Source organism: Oryctolagus cuniculus, chromosome 13 (genome assembly GCF_964237555.1).
Source record: "Oryctolagus cuniculus chromosome 13, mOryCun1.1, whole genome shotgun sequence".
Classification (NCBI taxonomy): domain Eukaryota; kingdom Metazoa; phylum Chordata; class Mammalia; order Lagomorpha; family Leporidae; genus Oryctolagus; species Oryctolagus cuniculus.
This window is the reverse complement of record NC_091444.1, coordinates 53,704,814-53,721,030: the sequence shown is the minus strand read 5'-3', so window position 1 is coordinate 53,721,030 and position 16,217 is coordinate 53,704,814. Positions and strand designations below refer to the sequence as shown.

Sequence of the window (16,217 nt, the reverse complement as noted above, 5' to 3'; positions counted from 1 at the left end):
TTTCACATTATTACTTGCTTAGGCTTCCTTAGATAGGATTTCATTTATTGCATTCCTTGACTGAATGGTAGTTGTTTAACAGATGCTAATGCAAAGAAACTTAGGGTCAGAGAATGGAAGGATACTGGGGAATTGAGGTTAATAGCCAATGGCTGTCATCATTTGGAGTGTATAGCAGTTTCCCTAGTGATTATCAACATAGATAAGAAGTCTTAGCTAATTCCGGTTGATCACTATGGCAACAGTTTAGGAGAACTTGCCAGTAAGATTGAGAGCAGGATCCTCTATTCAATCTACAGAGAAGAACCTACTGATACATTTATAAATTCTAGGAGAGAACTTAATATGTGAAATAAGAAGTGTTGTTAAGTGTTGAAAGTAACATAAAAATGTAAGGGGAAAAAGGTTTCCTTGAATTTTTCAAAACATGTTGGTATTAAACAGCGGTATATTTTTATTAACTTGTTTTATCAGTTGTGTGGCAAATGCTCCTCCCCACCACTTTTTAACCTCTAAAATGGTAGCATCTTAAATTGGTGGCATCTTACTGTGTCTATCAGCCAGGTAGCATCGTGTTAGGGGAAGGAAACATGCTCACACCTTCCAGTAAGATCTAGAAAGCTCTAACTGGCCTCACATAACCTCAAATGTTATCTTTCTGTTTTCCATATGTACAGGGCAGAGAAAGCTAACACGGAGCAGGCACTATCCACTGCAAAGTAGATGGCCTGACAGAGTAGTTGAGACAAGCTCTGAAAACAGTCATCTTAGATGATGTCCACGTCAGGTCTGGGGTAAACCCTTTTAGTGCTTGCTATGTCTTACATAATGTAGGTGTTTCTTTTTGGTTATTAAATTTTCTTTTTTTTAAATATTTATTTATTTATTTGAAAGTTAGAGTTACCCGGAGAGAGGAGAGTCAGAGAGAGAGAAAAAAGGGAGGGGGTGGTGTCTTCCAGCTGTTGGTTCACTCCCCAGTTGGCCGCAATGACCGGAGCTGTGCTGATCCGAAGCCAGGAGCCAGGAGTCTCCTCCGTGTCTCCCACACAGGTGCAGGGGCCCAAGGACTTGGGCCATCTTCTACTGCTTTCCCAGGCCATAGCAGAGAGCTGGATCTTAAGTGGAGCAGCTGGGTCTCAAGCTGGCGCTTCAGCTGTGCCACAGCGCCGGCCCCATCAAATTTTCAAAGTATTGAAAAAGGAATGTTGATGAGTAGGATGGGATGATCTCAATTTCAACATCTCCCAAAACAAACAAAAAAATCTAAGTTGACATGCCCAAGAAAGGGCCAAACTGGTTTACTTTGCCAAACTTACCATTTCCAGTTTTTAAAGTCCATTGTTGGATCAACGTGGGTTTCTCAAAAAAAGATTCCTTGGAAATAGTCATATGAGGTTTTCTGTTTGCTTCAGAGTACACAACTAAACAGTATAGAGGATCTGTACTAAGTCGTCAGAGATTCAAAACTTCTCCAACAGGACCAAAGATCAGGATACTCAGTGTTCTACAGAAGATAACCATAAAGGAAAAAGCACTGTTCTTACTTATGTTTCTATTTGTGTATTGTCCTGTTGGCTTGTTCTTTGTATTTGCAAAGCTTGTCAGCAAATACAGTGAACAAAATATGAGAATTCAGCAGAACTTTTTATACTGATATTAGTAGAAGCATCATTTACACCCATCCTAGTCTCGGCTGAACAACTGCTGAATATACCAACATTTTTCAGTGTAGAAGTCTCAGAAGGATTGTATTCCCTATTGAAAACTATTCACCCTCATTTACAGCTGTTATGTAACCAGATTCCAGATTGTGGTTTCTAACATCATTCTTTAATAAAAGGAACCAGAGCTCCTTGGGGAAATGATGCATTCTAGAACTGGGACTGGGGATATACAAGATGAGCCTGGAGCATCTTGTTAAAACAGAAAGTGAGAAAGTGCTTTATTCCTGCGTGTATTGATGTGGGACGGGCATGCAGAGGGACCCAAGAACCAGTGAAGGCAATGCCAGTGACTAAAGCTGAAACTATGTGAGCAGCAAAACAAAGTAGTATTGGATTGCAGCCCAGAGATTCAAATGAACATCCCTGGGCCAATGCTATGTACATAAGTGATTGAATAAATGGGGACACAAAATCTCCTGTACAAAATGTTTTTAACACATTGCAGGTTAGCATAAAAGTACTTTGTGCACATTAACGTAGATACTGGAGTACGTGGACAAATGTGTGGCCACGTAATGAAAACCACAGAGCTGTGAGTGCCAGTGTTACCTGGTTTATCCAGGAGTAGCAGTGAGAAGCCCTGCCAGCCACACCAGCGGAACAAGGTTTCCTGCTAGAACCTTATCTTCTGTAGACAGGTTTGTCATACCGTCGGGTAAAATAGCCCTCGTTTATGCTGAAGAAAGCTTCCCTTTCTTTTCAGAAGCTAATCCTGAAGCAGGCCCTTGTTCTTGTGCTGCAGTGGTGTTTCAACCACAATTTTAGCATCCGGCTGTACGCCTTAATGGCTCTAAAGAAAATCTGGAACATGTGTAAAGCGCAGCGTGTTGAAGAATTCGATGCCTTGGCGCCCGTGATTGAATCCAGTCTCGATCAAGTGGAGAGCATGCACGGAGCCGGGTAAGGCCCACTCTCCGGCTTCCCTTTCCTCCCAGCGAGCGCCACGGAGACGGGGGCACGGCCCGCACCTGTGCTGGAGCAGAGCGCCAGGCTCCCTGTTTGGGGTAGCCCTTACAATGGCATCTTCCGTTGTCAGGTCCACCGTGACCTTTCAGTGTTGTTTTCTCCTCCTTTATTTTACAAATAATCTTTGATATCCAGATGTTGCTCTTCAGTATGGCCAAGTGCCATCTTCCTCCTGTCCAAGGACCGCTGAGAAGCAGCACGGGCCGGCTGTGCCTCTCGGCCGTGGGTGCCCGGTTAAGTCGAGGGCTGTCTCCTTTCTCCTTTCTCAGAGAACCCTTCTGTTCCCCAGAGTCTCAGGCGGAAGCTGCACATCACGCAGGTGAAATGCGAGTGAGGCGTGCATGTGCCTGTGTTTTGAGAAGCCCGCGTGGCGATTCTGAGACAGGTCTCTCCTTTGCACGCCCAGCACGGCACACTAGCAGGCAGCCACAGTGTCCTCAGCGTCTCTTGGTATCTGAGCTGGCTTCCTCATCTCTGAGGTGCTGCTCTGCTTCTTTTATTATTATTAGCATTGATTATCACCATCCAGGAATGCCTGGGTTTCTACATGACAGAGACCTGGGCAGAATCAGCGTAAAAGTCTTTAGAAGGCCAAAAAGCACTCACCAATTTATATACACAAATAGTTAAAGGCTGGAAGCAGCAAATGAAATAGTGTTTGGAAAACCAGGAACAGGTATAGTGGCCTCAGTGAGACCCTTGGAAAGTCACTACTTGGCTTCATGTGGGGCTGGGTGAGGGTCTTCCCTGGCCACAGACTGCCTTGTTGCCCTCTTCCTACCGTAACTTAAGATAACATTTGTTGTAAAGAGGCATTTGGGTGCTTAAGTGGGTAAGAGGGTTAGGGGGCTCAGGAGAAAGCTATTCATTTCAGCAAATACAAGCACAAAAAATACATTCACAGCGAGAGGGAGCAGAAGAAAGAGTTAGGCAGAGAGATATGTAACAGACGAGGGACAGAGAACAAAGCCTGGGTGAGCACCTTTGGCACATCATGCGTGCATAGTTCATGGAAAAACCCCACATGACACAGGGCCTAGCAACCTTTGGTGATTAGCATTCATAATTCACCATAGCATTGCCTAGAAATCGCCCGCCCTCCAGGTATAATCTGGCAGTGAGAATTCTTCCTGCCTGGTTTGTATGGGGATATGTCTTTATCACTTCTAATGTTTGGTGACTGTAAGGCTAAGTTTGTTTCTTTGCACAGATTTGGGCATTAATGTTTTTCAGGGTCACATTTGCGTTAATGCATAGTGATCCAAACTCAAGCGAGGAAAGTCATTGCTTTTAATGTAGTTGCGTAAGTTAATGAACTTACATGTTAACAGGACACATTCTTTTTGTGATGCGCAACTTGTGTTGAACAGTTAGAGGTGTAGGTTTCCAGAGGACACGGGGTACAGTCAATCCACAGGCTGCTAGCCTCTTAGTTGGATTAGTCTGAGGGAACTGGCATAATGTAACATGCAGGTAGGCACTTGTCAGGTAACGTTTTCCCCCGTGACTCGTCATGATCGGTTGCTTTTGAGGTGTTTGCCTCTGGTTGCCGATCCTATCCTGAGTTTCTTGGTAGCTGTATTTTGACTGCTAAAAGCAATTGCTTCTACTGATTTACTTTATTTATTTGAGAAGCAGAAGGAGAGCAACCTCCCATCTGCTGGTTTACTCCCTAAGTGCCTGTGATGGCTGGGGCCAAAGCCAGGAGCCAGGAACTCAATCCAGGTCTCCCATGTAGGTGGCAGGAGCCCAGGTACTTGAGCCATCACTGCTACCTCCTAGAATCAGCATTAGTGGGAAGCTGCACCAGTAGTCAAATCCAGGTCCCCTAATGTGGGACCTGGGCATCTTAACCACCTCCTCCCTTAACTCAGTTATTTTTAAGCAGTAAATCAACCTTGTATGAAATAGACTCATTTTTTTTAATCCCAGCATCAGGTAACAGATTTAGCCAATAAAAGGAAGGAACCCTGGGTGTTAAGCTGCCTCTGTTTGAATACACACCTCCTTGGAGTCAGCTTTGTGATGGGCACAAGGCTCAGTGCTGGGCTGTCGGCGGCAGGCCTGATAGAGAGAAGCTTCCGTCTTCATGTAGCTCGGTCAGGTGCAGATAGACTTCAGGTACTAATTATACAAATAAAAGCTCTTAAAGGAAATCATAGAGAAGGGAAGTTTGTAATGAACGAGGAAGAGTGAGGCAAGAGATTCCTGGGTAGACGAAGCGATGTTTGGGAACATCCCAGACAAGTTGATTAGCAGGGCAGGCTCTAGAGAAAGGTTGGTCTGATGCCAGGGTAGTAGATGAGGGAGGGAACAGAGCAGCGGCAAGACTGAGGAGACCTGGGGTGGGGTGGGGTTACATTAGTGCATTGTGAAGCTAGCAAAGGCATTAAACTTGAGAATGACATCGGATTCGCTTTTGCAGTGTTTTTGTTTTTTTGTTTTTGTTTTGTTTTGTTTTTGAAATACAGAGAGAGGAGACTGATCTTCTATCTGCTGGTTTACTCCCAAAGTGGCTGCTGGGCCAGGCTAAAACCAGGAGCCAGGAGCTTCATCTGGGTCTCCCACATCGATGCAGGGGTCCAAGGACATGGGCCATCCTCCACTGCTTTCCCAGGCCCTTAACAGAGAGCTGGATCAGAGGTGGAACAGCCGGGACTCGAACTCGTGCTCTAATACAGGATGCTAGCATTGTAGGCAGTGGCCACAACACTGGCCCCCATTTTAATTTTTAAGATTAGACATAGAGGAGCTGGCACTGTGGCTTAGCGGGTAAAGCTGCCGCCTGCAGTGCCAGTATCCCATATGGGCTCTGGTTAGAGTCTTGGCTGCTCCACTTCTGATGCAGCTCTCTGCTATTGCCTGGGAAAGCAGTAGAAGATGGCTCAGGTCTTTGGGCCCCTGCACCCACATGGGAGACCTGGAAGAAGCTCCTGGCTCCTGGCTTCAGATCGGCCCAGTTCCTGCCGTTGTGGCTACCTGGGGAGTGAACCAGCAAATGGAAGATTCTCTCTCTCTCTCCCTCTCTCTCTCTCTGCCTCAGCCTCTCTGTAACTCTGCCTTTCAAATAAATAAATAAATCTTTAAAATAAAATTTAAAAAAAGATTAGACATGGAAGCCTTTTGAATGGGCTGAAGGAAAGGCTAGAATAGATGGGAACATGGAGGGGGCTAGAGCAAACCCAAGGAGTGGGATCTCGAGCGCACATGGCCCCATGGGAAAAGGGCTCTCAAAAGGGAAGAAAGAGGATGGACAGTGAATCAGGAGGCAGCGGGAAAATGAAAGATCTCATCTCAGGCCCGCTGTTCCGCCCCAGTGACGTGGGAGGCACAGCTGTCTGGACTGGGAGAGTGAGGGGCGTGGGCAGGAGCTGGAGGGCGGGAAGACACGACCATCAGTGCAGGAGGAAGGACTTGCCAGGAACTTGTCTTGAAGTGGATGATCATGACTTTAAACTGAAACCTGCCTGTGAAATTGTATAATTTTCATCCCTACCTCTTCTGCCTTTTAAAACTTGGCAGATAGGTTGAGAATTTAAACCCTGCTCATATTAAATGTGTCTGATTTATGCAAATAAGCACCGTTTGGCCACGTTGGAGCCTTCAGAGTAGAAGAGGTGTCTTACAGAACGGTCTCCTCTCCGGGAGGGTTTGCTGCCAGACAGAGACCAGGATTCTAGCCCAGGGGGTGCTCCCCACGGTAGTCAGGTGACAGCTGTCTGTGACCCCATTAGGTTTGATTGAGCAGTGGCTCCCACGTACCTTGTCCTCTAGTAGACTGATGCATGCAGACCTGGGTTTGATTCTCGTGGAATGGTTGGCTTTTGTATGACTTTGGAAGACTTCATTTCTCTGTTCTTCTTTGAGTTCCATTTCAAAATGTGAAATTTCAAAATGCCAGTTTTTAAAATATGTCAGCACCGGAGATACGCTTGAGTAAATCTCAGGATAAAATTCAGTTTTTCTTGCCTCCTAAGTTCCGCGGTACATCTCTGAGGTACCCAGCTGACCCAGCTCATTCCACTTGTCTGTGCCTCATGCTGTGTTTTTAATCCTTAGGAATGCCAAGAAGAATTGGCAGCGCATCCAAGAGCATTTCTTTTTTGCAACGTTTCACCCACTTAAGGATTATTGTCTGGAGGTGAGCAGAGAACATCGTTTGTACATTCTCTCCCTTGTCTTATCTTTTCTGTCCTGGTTGTTGAAGGGTTGTGAGTAGGTTAAATTTTTTTCTTTCCTTGCTTGCAAGCATCACCTTAACATTTTAAAGTTCTGCGTTTAAGTTTGTGACTTTATGCAGATGACTTGCTTGCATTTTATTCTTAAGTGGTGAAAACTGGCTAGTCATTTTCACTTTCTATTTCTCAGATAGTATCTGGCTTGTAAACACTGGAAGGGAATATTTAACTCTAAACAGTAAAAGGAAATGAGTGAGAACATTTATACAGGTGAGATTTTATAGAACTGAAGCCTGTTATTAATGAAAGAACAAAAAAATCAACTCTTTCATTAATGGCTTTTTTTTTTTTTAAAGATCTGGGTAATGAAAATTATACAGGGAATGAGACACCACTTCACTGATTGCAGCAGAATGTGCTGATATGATATAAAGAGCTATAAACATGTTTCTTCTACTACATGTTATTAAAAATTGCATAGTAGTAATACTTTCTCCCCTTTTCAATTTTGTTTATAATGCACTGCCTTTGAATTTAAAACCCTTGATCGGGCATTTTTTTCTCTAAAAGAACTGGTAAGTATTGGTAACTTTTGGCTAGTGTGCATAAGCAGTTTTTTAGTATATTAGTAATTGGCCTTTTAAAACATACAGATACATAGATTGTGAGATGTGCACTGTAGACTATTAACGTGTGTTTTCTGCTGCTTCGCTGCGAAGAATAGTTGGGATTCTCAAGCATTGTAACGTGCTCTGCTCTGTTCCCAGCGCCCAGAGTGCTTTGTCTGCCGTCTTTCTGCAGGACCCCTTACTAACCCTCTGGTGCTGAGTCAGCCTTTCTGCTCAGTTCTCCAGTAAGTCCTACACTTGCATTTCCCTCGTCTCTGCCTTCGACGGCCGCCCTGTCGCGTATTTTATGTATCTTATTCTCCATTAGTGACAATAGGACTTTTGTAAATAAAATTAAGAGAGGTAAAGGCTCATAAGAGCTGTGTCTCTGTGTTTGGAGCTGGACGTGGTACGTACTGAACAATCAGTCACAGCCGTAGTTCCAGTTTAAATCTGCCGGAGTACGGCTGGCGTAAAGGAAACCTTATTCATTCTAAAACCTTCTGTGAAGACGTGCATTAACGTTCATGCTTGGGCATCTGTCACTTTATTTTTGCATTGCCCAGGCTGCCTTTCACTGTCGATCATTTCCTGGTTCTCCACCTTTCTTTTGGTAAAAGGAGGAAAGCGGGCTTCCTGTGGGGTGACTGTGGACGGTGGCCTCCCCTCTGAACGCTCAAAATGCTTTCATGGGCTGTTTCAAAGGGACTTTGTGTCCTCATCTCACAGATGAGAGGCTAAATGCTGTCCTGACGTCACCCGGCCAGTAGGTTGTATGATCAGGCTGGAGTTCAGATTCTGAGTGTGTCTAAAGGTAGCAAGAGTAAAAGACTTGGCGTCTAAGGAGCTTGCACACAGTGGCTGGTTGCATAGAGTCAGACGTGTGGGAGCAGAAGCTCTGTCTGCTCCCAGGAGTTTCCCAAAGGAACCCCCTAACACATGTCTGTGGACAATGGCTACCTGATACAAATGCAACTATTTGATCAGCTCAGATTTTGGGAGAACAGGTCAGTGATTACAATTCTGTCTTGTGATGTGTTATCCCCTATGTGTTATCTCATAAGGGGAAGAATGAAGAGTTTACCATTCTCTTTCCAGACCATATTTTACATCCTTCCACGCCTCGCGGGCCTCGTGGAGGACGAGTGGATCGCCGTTAGTAAATTGACCGGCTTCGCTCCCATCCCGCTGGATGCGGGATTTCAGTGGTACCTTTCTCAAACCCAGCTTCGAGAACTGAAACCAGGCGACTGGTCTCAGCAGGACATAGGTAAAAAGCATTTTCATTTTATGTTCTCTCCTTGTGCACTGAGTTAGGCTTATTGATTTAAGTTCCTCAGAGTACATGGTGGATAATAGCACTTTTTCATTGATGTGGGCAACTCTGCTTCTCTGCTTAGGAAAAAGTCATTGAAAAAATTTGGTATAATTTTTGTGCTTTTATAAGAAGCCAAAGAGAGCCTGACCTGCTTTATAGTAACATAGAAATTTTCTGGAGGGCCAAATTATGAGATCTTTCTTTTGGTCCCTCTTAGGAATAGAGCATTGCCCTTGGTTCATGTCAGCTTTGTCTGGTTGGACACCGCGCCCTCCTCCTCCTGCTTCTCCAGCCTGCCTTGTCCCCTTGTTTCTTTAAAACCCACATCCTCTCCATCTGTCACTCATCTTTGCCTTCAGAGTCAGGCTGCCCTACTCCACTTTTAAAATCACCCCTAACCCTCCTAATGGTCGTGTAATACCAGTCTCCCTTCCCCTCACTTCTGTCACTGTCACATTCTGTCCCCATCCTGGCTGTCTGTAACCCATAACCAGTCTCCTCCTTTACAAAATCAAATAGACGCACTCTCATACTTGACCTTTCTGTGTTACTCGACGGCTAGGCTTGTGCCCTCCTGATTTTCTTCCTAACTGTGACTCTTCTCACTCTCCCATGTGAGCGTCCCCACTTGTCCCTCCTATCTGCGAATCACTTGGACAGCTTGTTAAAAACACAGCTTCCAACTCCCACCCTGAGGTTCTAATTCGGAATGTCTGGAGGAGATTTCTGGGAATGTGTAGTTTTCATCAAGTGCTCTAGATGTAATACCATCTTAGGTTTATTTCTGCATCCCACAGAGACCGATGGGCTCTTATGTGCTAGGTATAAGTAAGTCTCGGCTCTCCTGGAGCTCACACTTGTACAGAGGACACAAGCATAAACAAATATGTAATATAACGCAGGTAGTAAAGAGCACTAGGGAAAAATAAAGCAGAGTACAGAGAGCATGGCAAAGAGAAAGACCTTGGTAAGGAGTGGACACTGCGTAGAGACCTCAGATGAGTGCAAGACAAGCCAACATCTAGGGAACAGCTCTCCTGGGTGGAGAACAGGAGCTGGGAAAATTCGGGGGCAAAAGATGGTGACCAGAGGGTATTTCCTCAGCGTGCTGTAGAGACTGGGAGGAGAGGGAAGAGGGACAACACATGGAGACGGCTGCTGGGTTCCGCCCTAGAGTGGGGCCAAGAAATGACCCGTTACCTGGACGAGGTGAGGGCCAAGGGGGTCTTGGTGCTTTCTGCTTTGCTGGTGTTTGGTAAAGAGATGCATGTTGCAGCTGCAGCCTGGATGCTAGTAATCCCAGAAGCTCGTCATTGGCTGGGTCTTCTCATTCTTCCTGCTCTCCTTGAACACTTTTGTTGATTTCTGCATTTTGAAACCACCACCTCTGTAACTGTAACTTTCAAATCCTTAGCTCGTGCCCAGCATCCTTCCTGAGCCGCTATAAATTTGCAACCAGGTCTTCTTTAATATCTTTAGCCCTTCTCGTACTGACTTTATTTAGACTGCCATTGTCTTTGCCTGGACTACTGTAAATGCCTATTAAGGGTTGCACAGCCTCGGGATATCCTCCACATAGCATTTAAGAGGGATTTTTCTAAAACACAACACCACTGCTGTTATCTCCCTCCTTGACACTCTTCAATGGCTCCTATTTGTAGAATAAATTCTTTGTCACTATCTGCAGGACCCCACTGACCTGGTCCAAGCCATCTCCCTCCATTCTGTTGCAGGCTGGGAACTACACTGGAGGCCCATCTGCTGCCCGAGTCATTTCCTTTGACATCCCTGCGTGTGCACGTGCTGTGTCTACAGTCTGCTTTGCAGACCCTCACCCCTTCCCTAGAGCCTTCCTGGCTCTTAATCTTCGCCCTCCCTCCCCACGCGTTCATATTCTCTCAGGCTGTGCACACCTTCACTATCGCAGTGCAGCAGTGAGTTGTGTGTCTGTTCTTGCCCCAGGAGGCTCGATGCTCCTTGATCGCGCAGTGATCAGTCTGGAGCAGGACAGGGTTGAGGAAGCGCCCCGGAAGTGGAGCTTCAGTCCTCTGTTAGATCAAACTGCTGGTAGACAGGTCGATACCATTGTGTGTTCTCATTGGCTTAGTCACGAGGCAATTGCTTTATAGAATCTCTTTCATTTTAGAAAGGTTCCCCCCACCCAGGTATTTATAAATTATTTTAAGATGGAGATTTATTTTATTGCTTTTAGGAATATAGTATTTCCACAGAAATTCTAATCTAATATACTCTTGTTTATAAGACACACCACTGTTTTGTGTGCTGCCAAGAAAAAAATGTTACCAAATGAAGATGTTCTGTTGACTGTAAGATGCTTCCCAATTTCTGATATGCTAAAATGTAAACCAATGGCCTCTTATATTTTCATGAGATGCCATAGTATGTTGGTTAGGAGAGCTGAATTTGAAAACTTAAAATTATTATTCTTTTAAAAGATTCATTATATTTATTTGAAAGGCAGGGTGACAGTGAGAGAAAGAGATCTTCCATCTGCTGGTTCACTCCTCAAATGGCTTGGTCAGGCTGCAGCCAGGAGCCGTGAACTCTGTCCAGGTCTCCCATGTAGGTGGCAGGGGCCCAAGTACTGGGCCAACTTCCGCTGCTCTCCCAGGCACATTAGCAGCAAGTTGGATCAGAAGCGGAGCCGCCAGGACTAAACTGGTGCCCTGATAAGGAATGCCTGTGTTGATAAGGAATGCAGGCAGTGGCTTCACCTCCTGGAACACAATGCTAGCCCCTTAAAATTACTATTAAGAATGGCAATTGTGGTTGACTCCAATTAAAGCTTTTCAGTAAGGTTTTTTTAGTTGAAGAAATCTCATTCGAAACTGTCATTTCAGAAATACATAAATACTCATAGACCCGTATAGAGAGATTTGCACTCTTACATCTGTGGGATTCTTTGCTTTGCCTGCCCAGGCTCCAGCCCAGGTGAAGCAGAGGCAGAGTGGAGTGATGTTCAGAAGAAGGTGATCCCGTGGAAGACTAATGTTCCGGACTTAGACCTGGAGCTCATGTTTCAGGACCGTGCAGCCAAACTTGGAAAGTCGAATAGCAGACTGATTGTGGTGGCCTCTCTCATTGACAAAGCAACCAATTTAGGAGGTATAATTGTGGTTTTTCCAGGGAACTGGCTTAAAATCTTTGGGACCTCATAATCTCTAGTCCATCCACTGCCATTTTTGGCTGCTGCCGCCTCGTTTAACCCTCTTGGGGAGGGTGGGGGAGCTTCAGAGGAGTTGTGGGCATTGCAGCACAAGCACCCCTGATGCTGTCGGGCTGTTCTCCGTAGGACTGTGCCGCACCTGTGAGGTGTTTGGGGCCTCAGTGCTGGCTGTTGGCAATCTTCAGTGTGTCAGTGACAAACAGTTCCAGCACCTCAGCGTCTCAGCGGAACAGTGGCTGCCTTTAGTGGAGGTGGGTGCTACCTAAAGCTTTTACCTGTGACCGTACTTGGTTGCGCCGTAGCTCAAGCTTTGGCAGTAATTTGTAGTAGTCCAGCCTTTAAGAGTTTAAAAATAATACTTACAAGTAGAATACTGGTGTGTTTCTGCTCTCCTGTTCCTTTTCTTATATTTTCACAGTGTTACATTTTTAGAAATCATCAATAATGTGGAATTCTTTTCAGTAAAACGCGTCCTGTTCCAGCTCAGTCTTTTTTTTTTTTTTTTTTAACTTTTATTTAATGAATATAGATTTCCAAAGTACAGCTTATGGATTACATTGGCTTCCCCCCCCCCAATGACTTCCCTCCCACCCACAACCCTCCCCTTTCCTGCTCTCTCTCCCCTTCCATTCTTATCAAGATTCATTTTCAATTTTCTTTATACACAGAAGATCAGTTTACTATACATTAAGTAATTTATTTTATTTTTTTTAACTTTTATTTAATGAATATAGACCAGCTCACTCTTGATTTGGGGATAATTCTTGTAAATGTATAGATGCTGGGGGGATTTTGTTTACAGCTTGCAATTTTCCTTCTACAAAGATCTTTAACAAATTTATTTAATAAGGTTTTTGTTAAACTCTCATTTTACTCGAAGTAGGGCTGTGATGGAATGACTTAGTATTCTGCTCTTTTTAAATGAATATTAAGGTAAGGCCGCCTCAGCTGGTTGATTACCTGCAGCAGAAGAAAGCGGAAGGTTATACCATCATTGGAGTGGAGCAAACGGCCAAAAGCTTAGACCTGACGCGATACTGCTTTCCTGAGAAGTCGCTGCTCTTGCTGGGGTGAGTGGTGTGTTCGGAGCCGGCCCACAGCTTGCCCGGACTCCTGGTGGTATCCCTGCGCTTTTCCTGACTCAGAACATTCATGGATGCAGCGTGGACCCCAAGTCGTCTTTCTCTATTGGTACCACAGCCTGACTTCATTTGTCGCTTATTTCTTTCAATGACGCTCAGAATATCTAAGAAAATAGTTATCACGGAAAACTAATCTAACCTCTCTCCCCCTGTTTCTTTGTCAGAAACGAACGGGAAGGAATCCCCGCCAACCTGATCCAGCAGTTGGACGTGTGCGTGGAGATCCCGCAGCAGGGTGTCGTGCGCTCTCTGAACGTGCACGTGAGCGGGGCCCTGCTGATCTGGGAGTACACGCGGCAGCGGCTGCTCCAGCGCCCGGGGGCCGGGCCCTGCCGGGCTCTCGAAACCTTTCCTTTTTAAAACTCTTTGATGAAGGAAATAGATCCAGAAATCTCCTGGAGAATTTGTATTTTTTTCTTGCAGTTAATGCCAAAACTCTTTTATGTGCCTTAAATATATTGCTATGTATTATTCCGTTTAATAAACATTTTTAGCTAAATTGAATTGCTTCTTTAATAACATTTTAAGCAATTGTAGAAATAAAACAAGGTATTCTAAAAAGACAGCTTCTTCCCTGCACACTAGTATTGTCAGAAACGTGGCGATGGAACAATGAGGCAGAGTGAAAGCAGCTGTGGTCCATGAATAGGTGCTGAGGAGATGCAGTGAGGCCGACGTAAAGAGGGTTCCTCGGTCTCTGAGCTGCTTATTCCCCTCAGCAGACACACACCTGGCAAGTCCTGAGCTCACGTCCCTGTTGGGCTCACTGTGCTCTGGTTGGTCACTACTTTTTTTTTTTTTTTTTTTGACAAGGCAGAGTTAGAGAGAGAAAGGTCTTCCTTTTCCGTTGGTTCATCCCCAAAATGGCTGCTGCAGCGATCCAAAGCCAGGAGACAGGTGCCTCTCCTGGTCTCCCATGCAGGTGCAGGGCCCAAGCACTTGGACCATCCTCCACTGCCTTCCCGGGCCACAGCAAAGAGCTGGCCTGGAAGAGGGGCAACCGGGACAGAATCCAGCGCCCCGATTGGGACTAGAACCCAGGGCGCCAGTGCCACAGGCGGAGGATTAGCCTAGTGAGCCGGTGCCGCGGCCCTACTACTTTTAAAGCCGTGGATTAGGCCATGATCATTCATATGAAGTTTTGGGGAATTTTCACATGCTGCCTTTGTACTTCAGTTGCATGTGTCTTCCTTTAATGATGTTTACATTTCAGAGTCCATCACCTTTTTCTTCTATTGCTTTATTTTGAAATAATTTTTGCTCGGCAGAAGGGTTAGGGTTGCCCTTCACCCAGACGCCTCCAACGCGGTGTCTACGTGACACTTAGCAAACCCAGACCTGAGTAATGGGGCTGGTCACTAGCTCCAGACCCATTCGAGCTCCCATTTTCCCACCGCTGTCATTTGCCTGTTGCTGCATCTAGTCCTCATGTCCCCGTCTCCTCCCCTGACAGATTCTCTCCTTCCATGTCTTGTACGACCTGGTCACTTTCGAAGCGCACTGGCCAGGTGTTTGTAAGTGTCCCATAACTTGGGTGTGCTGGCTGTTTTCTGACTGAGTTGATGGGTTTTAAAGACTCCGGGGTGGTGACACAGTTCTTACCACGCTGCATTAACTGGTGTGTGGCAGTAGCAGAACTTTGTACCTTGGCACGTTCTTCGCTGTAAAGTTGCTGTTTCCACAGTCCTTTTGTTAAGAGCCGTGAGTCACTAAGCCCAGTCTACACTCAGAGATAGGAGAATCAGGAGACTTTGGGGGTACCTGTTGTGACTTCCACAGTAATTAATGAATATCAGGAGAGAAACTTGGAGGCTATGTTTCTTCCAAACATTCTGCCCGTGAATTTATTACAGAAGTGTTACAATAGTGATGTTCCCTCATTTCTTCTACACGTACTTTTTGGATTATTTTGTAAAGAAAATGGGCTTTATTCACTGAGCATGAACAGTATATGTTTGTATCCTTTTGATGTGCTTCCATTATTTTTTTTTTTTAGCACTGCCTTACTTTTTGACACTGCACAGTGCTCCAGGAACATCTCGTATTCGCCTGTAGTCTAGAATCACATTTCTCCAGGGGCCCCAGGCCCATTTATTGGAGAATAGTATTAGAAACCAAGTCCTGGCTGCTGGGTACACTGGTTGCTACTGCGATGTCACTGTAGACCCTCTCAGTGGATGGAGCCCGAGAATCTGTAAATATCTGCCGGCCCATGCGTATGCACTTATCTGTAGAAATGTCAGTATTTACCAGTGTCTAGTTAAGTGAACATAAACATGTGTTCCTACTGATCCCTGACATGAATCCAACACCACAGGTTTATTCTAACACTCACTGCTTTTTCTGACAAAATCTGGCTTTCCTGTCTGTATTTACTTGTTTGTTCAACCCTAGGATACATACAGGTGCAGAATTGCTAAACCTGTGAAATTTAGCAACTTGTATTGTCTTTTCTGCCTGTGGCCTTACAGTATCCAGTCTAAACACTGTTTTTCTAAGCTATGTAGGCCAGCCTCTTAAACATTTTTTTAAAGTTATTTTCATTTTATTTGAATAGCAGAGACAGATGTTCCATCCACTGGTTCACTCCCTCAAGTGCCTGCAACAGCCAGACCTGAGCCACGCTGGAACCTTGGTTCAGGCTTCCCAGGTGTGTGGCAGGGACCCAAGTACTTCAGCTATCACCGGCTGCCTCCCGGGGTGAACGTTAGCAGAAGCTAGATCAGAAGCAGAGCTAGGACTTGACTCCTTCCAATCTGGGATACAGACATCCCAAAACAGCATCTTAACTGCCATGCCACACACACACCTCTAGCCAGTGTCCTTACTTTGAATGAGGTGTCTCATATTTGTAATATGTTGGGCTTATTTATCGAAGTTTGCATTTGCATTCCATACTGGAATCTGCAATATCCTGGTTTTTAGTTCATGTACAGTCTGTGGGTCTTGACAAATTGATATTCCTGGATCCAACAGGAGTGCCATACAGAAGTTCCTTCACCCTAAGATTTATGTAACCCTTCATAGTCCAGCCTTCCCCATGTCCCAGCCATTGACAAGCACTCATCTGTTTTCTATCCTGCAGTTTCTCACC

The 16,217-nt window shown here is 45.2% G+C and overlaps 1 protein-coding gene across 6 annotated transcripts in view; it reads left to right on the top strand.

Annotated features, from left to right (window-relative positions):
* Positions 1-13,622, top strand: part of TARBP1 (TAR (HIV-1) RNA binding protein 1) — a 77,796-nt gene extending 64,174 nt beyond the window's left edge. For 3 of the 6 annotated variants that reach the window (XM_008268249.4, XM_008268250.4, XM_002717327.5), the window contains exons 24-30: positions 2,428-2,624; positions 6,750-6,831; positions 8,575-8,746; positions 11,735-11,920; positions 12,108-12,232; positions 12,915-13,051; positions 13,288-13,622. In XM_008268249.4, the coding sequence (XP_008266471.2) occupies positions 2,428-2,624; positions 6,750-6,831; positions 8,575-8,746; positions 11,735-11,920; positions 12,108-12,232; positions 12,915-13,051; positions 13,288-13,483 (1,095 nt within the window). In that variant the 3' untranslated portion in view covers positions 13,484-13,622. Of the gene's footprint in view, positions 1-2,427; positions 2,625-6,749; positions 6,832-7,635; positions 7,722-8,574; positions 8,747-11,734; positions 11,921-12,107; positions 12,233-12,914; positions 13,173-13,287 lie in introns of all 6 variants that reach the window. The other 3 variants (XR_011381509.1, XR_011381510.1, XR_007909701.2) reach the window with 3 other exon arrangements.
* Positions 13,623-16,217: the final 2,595 nt, after the last annotated feature.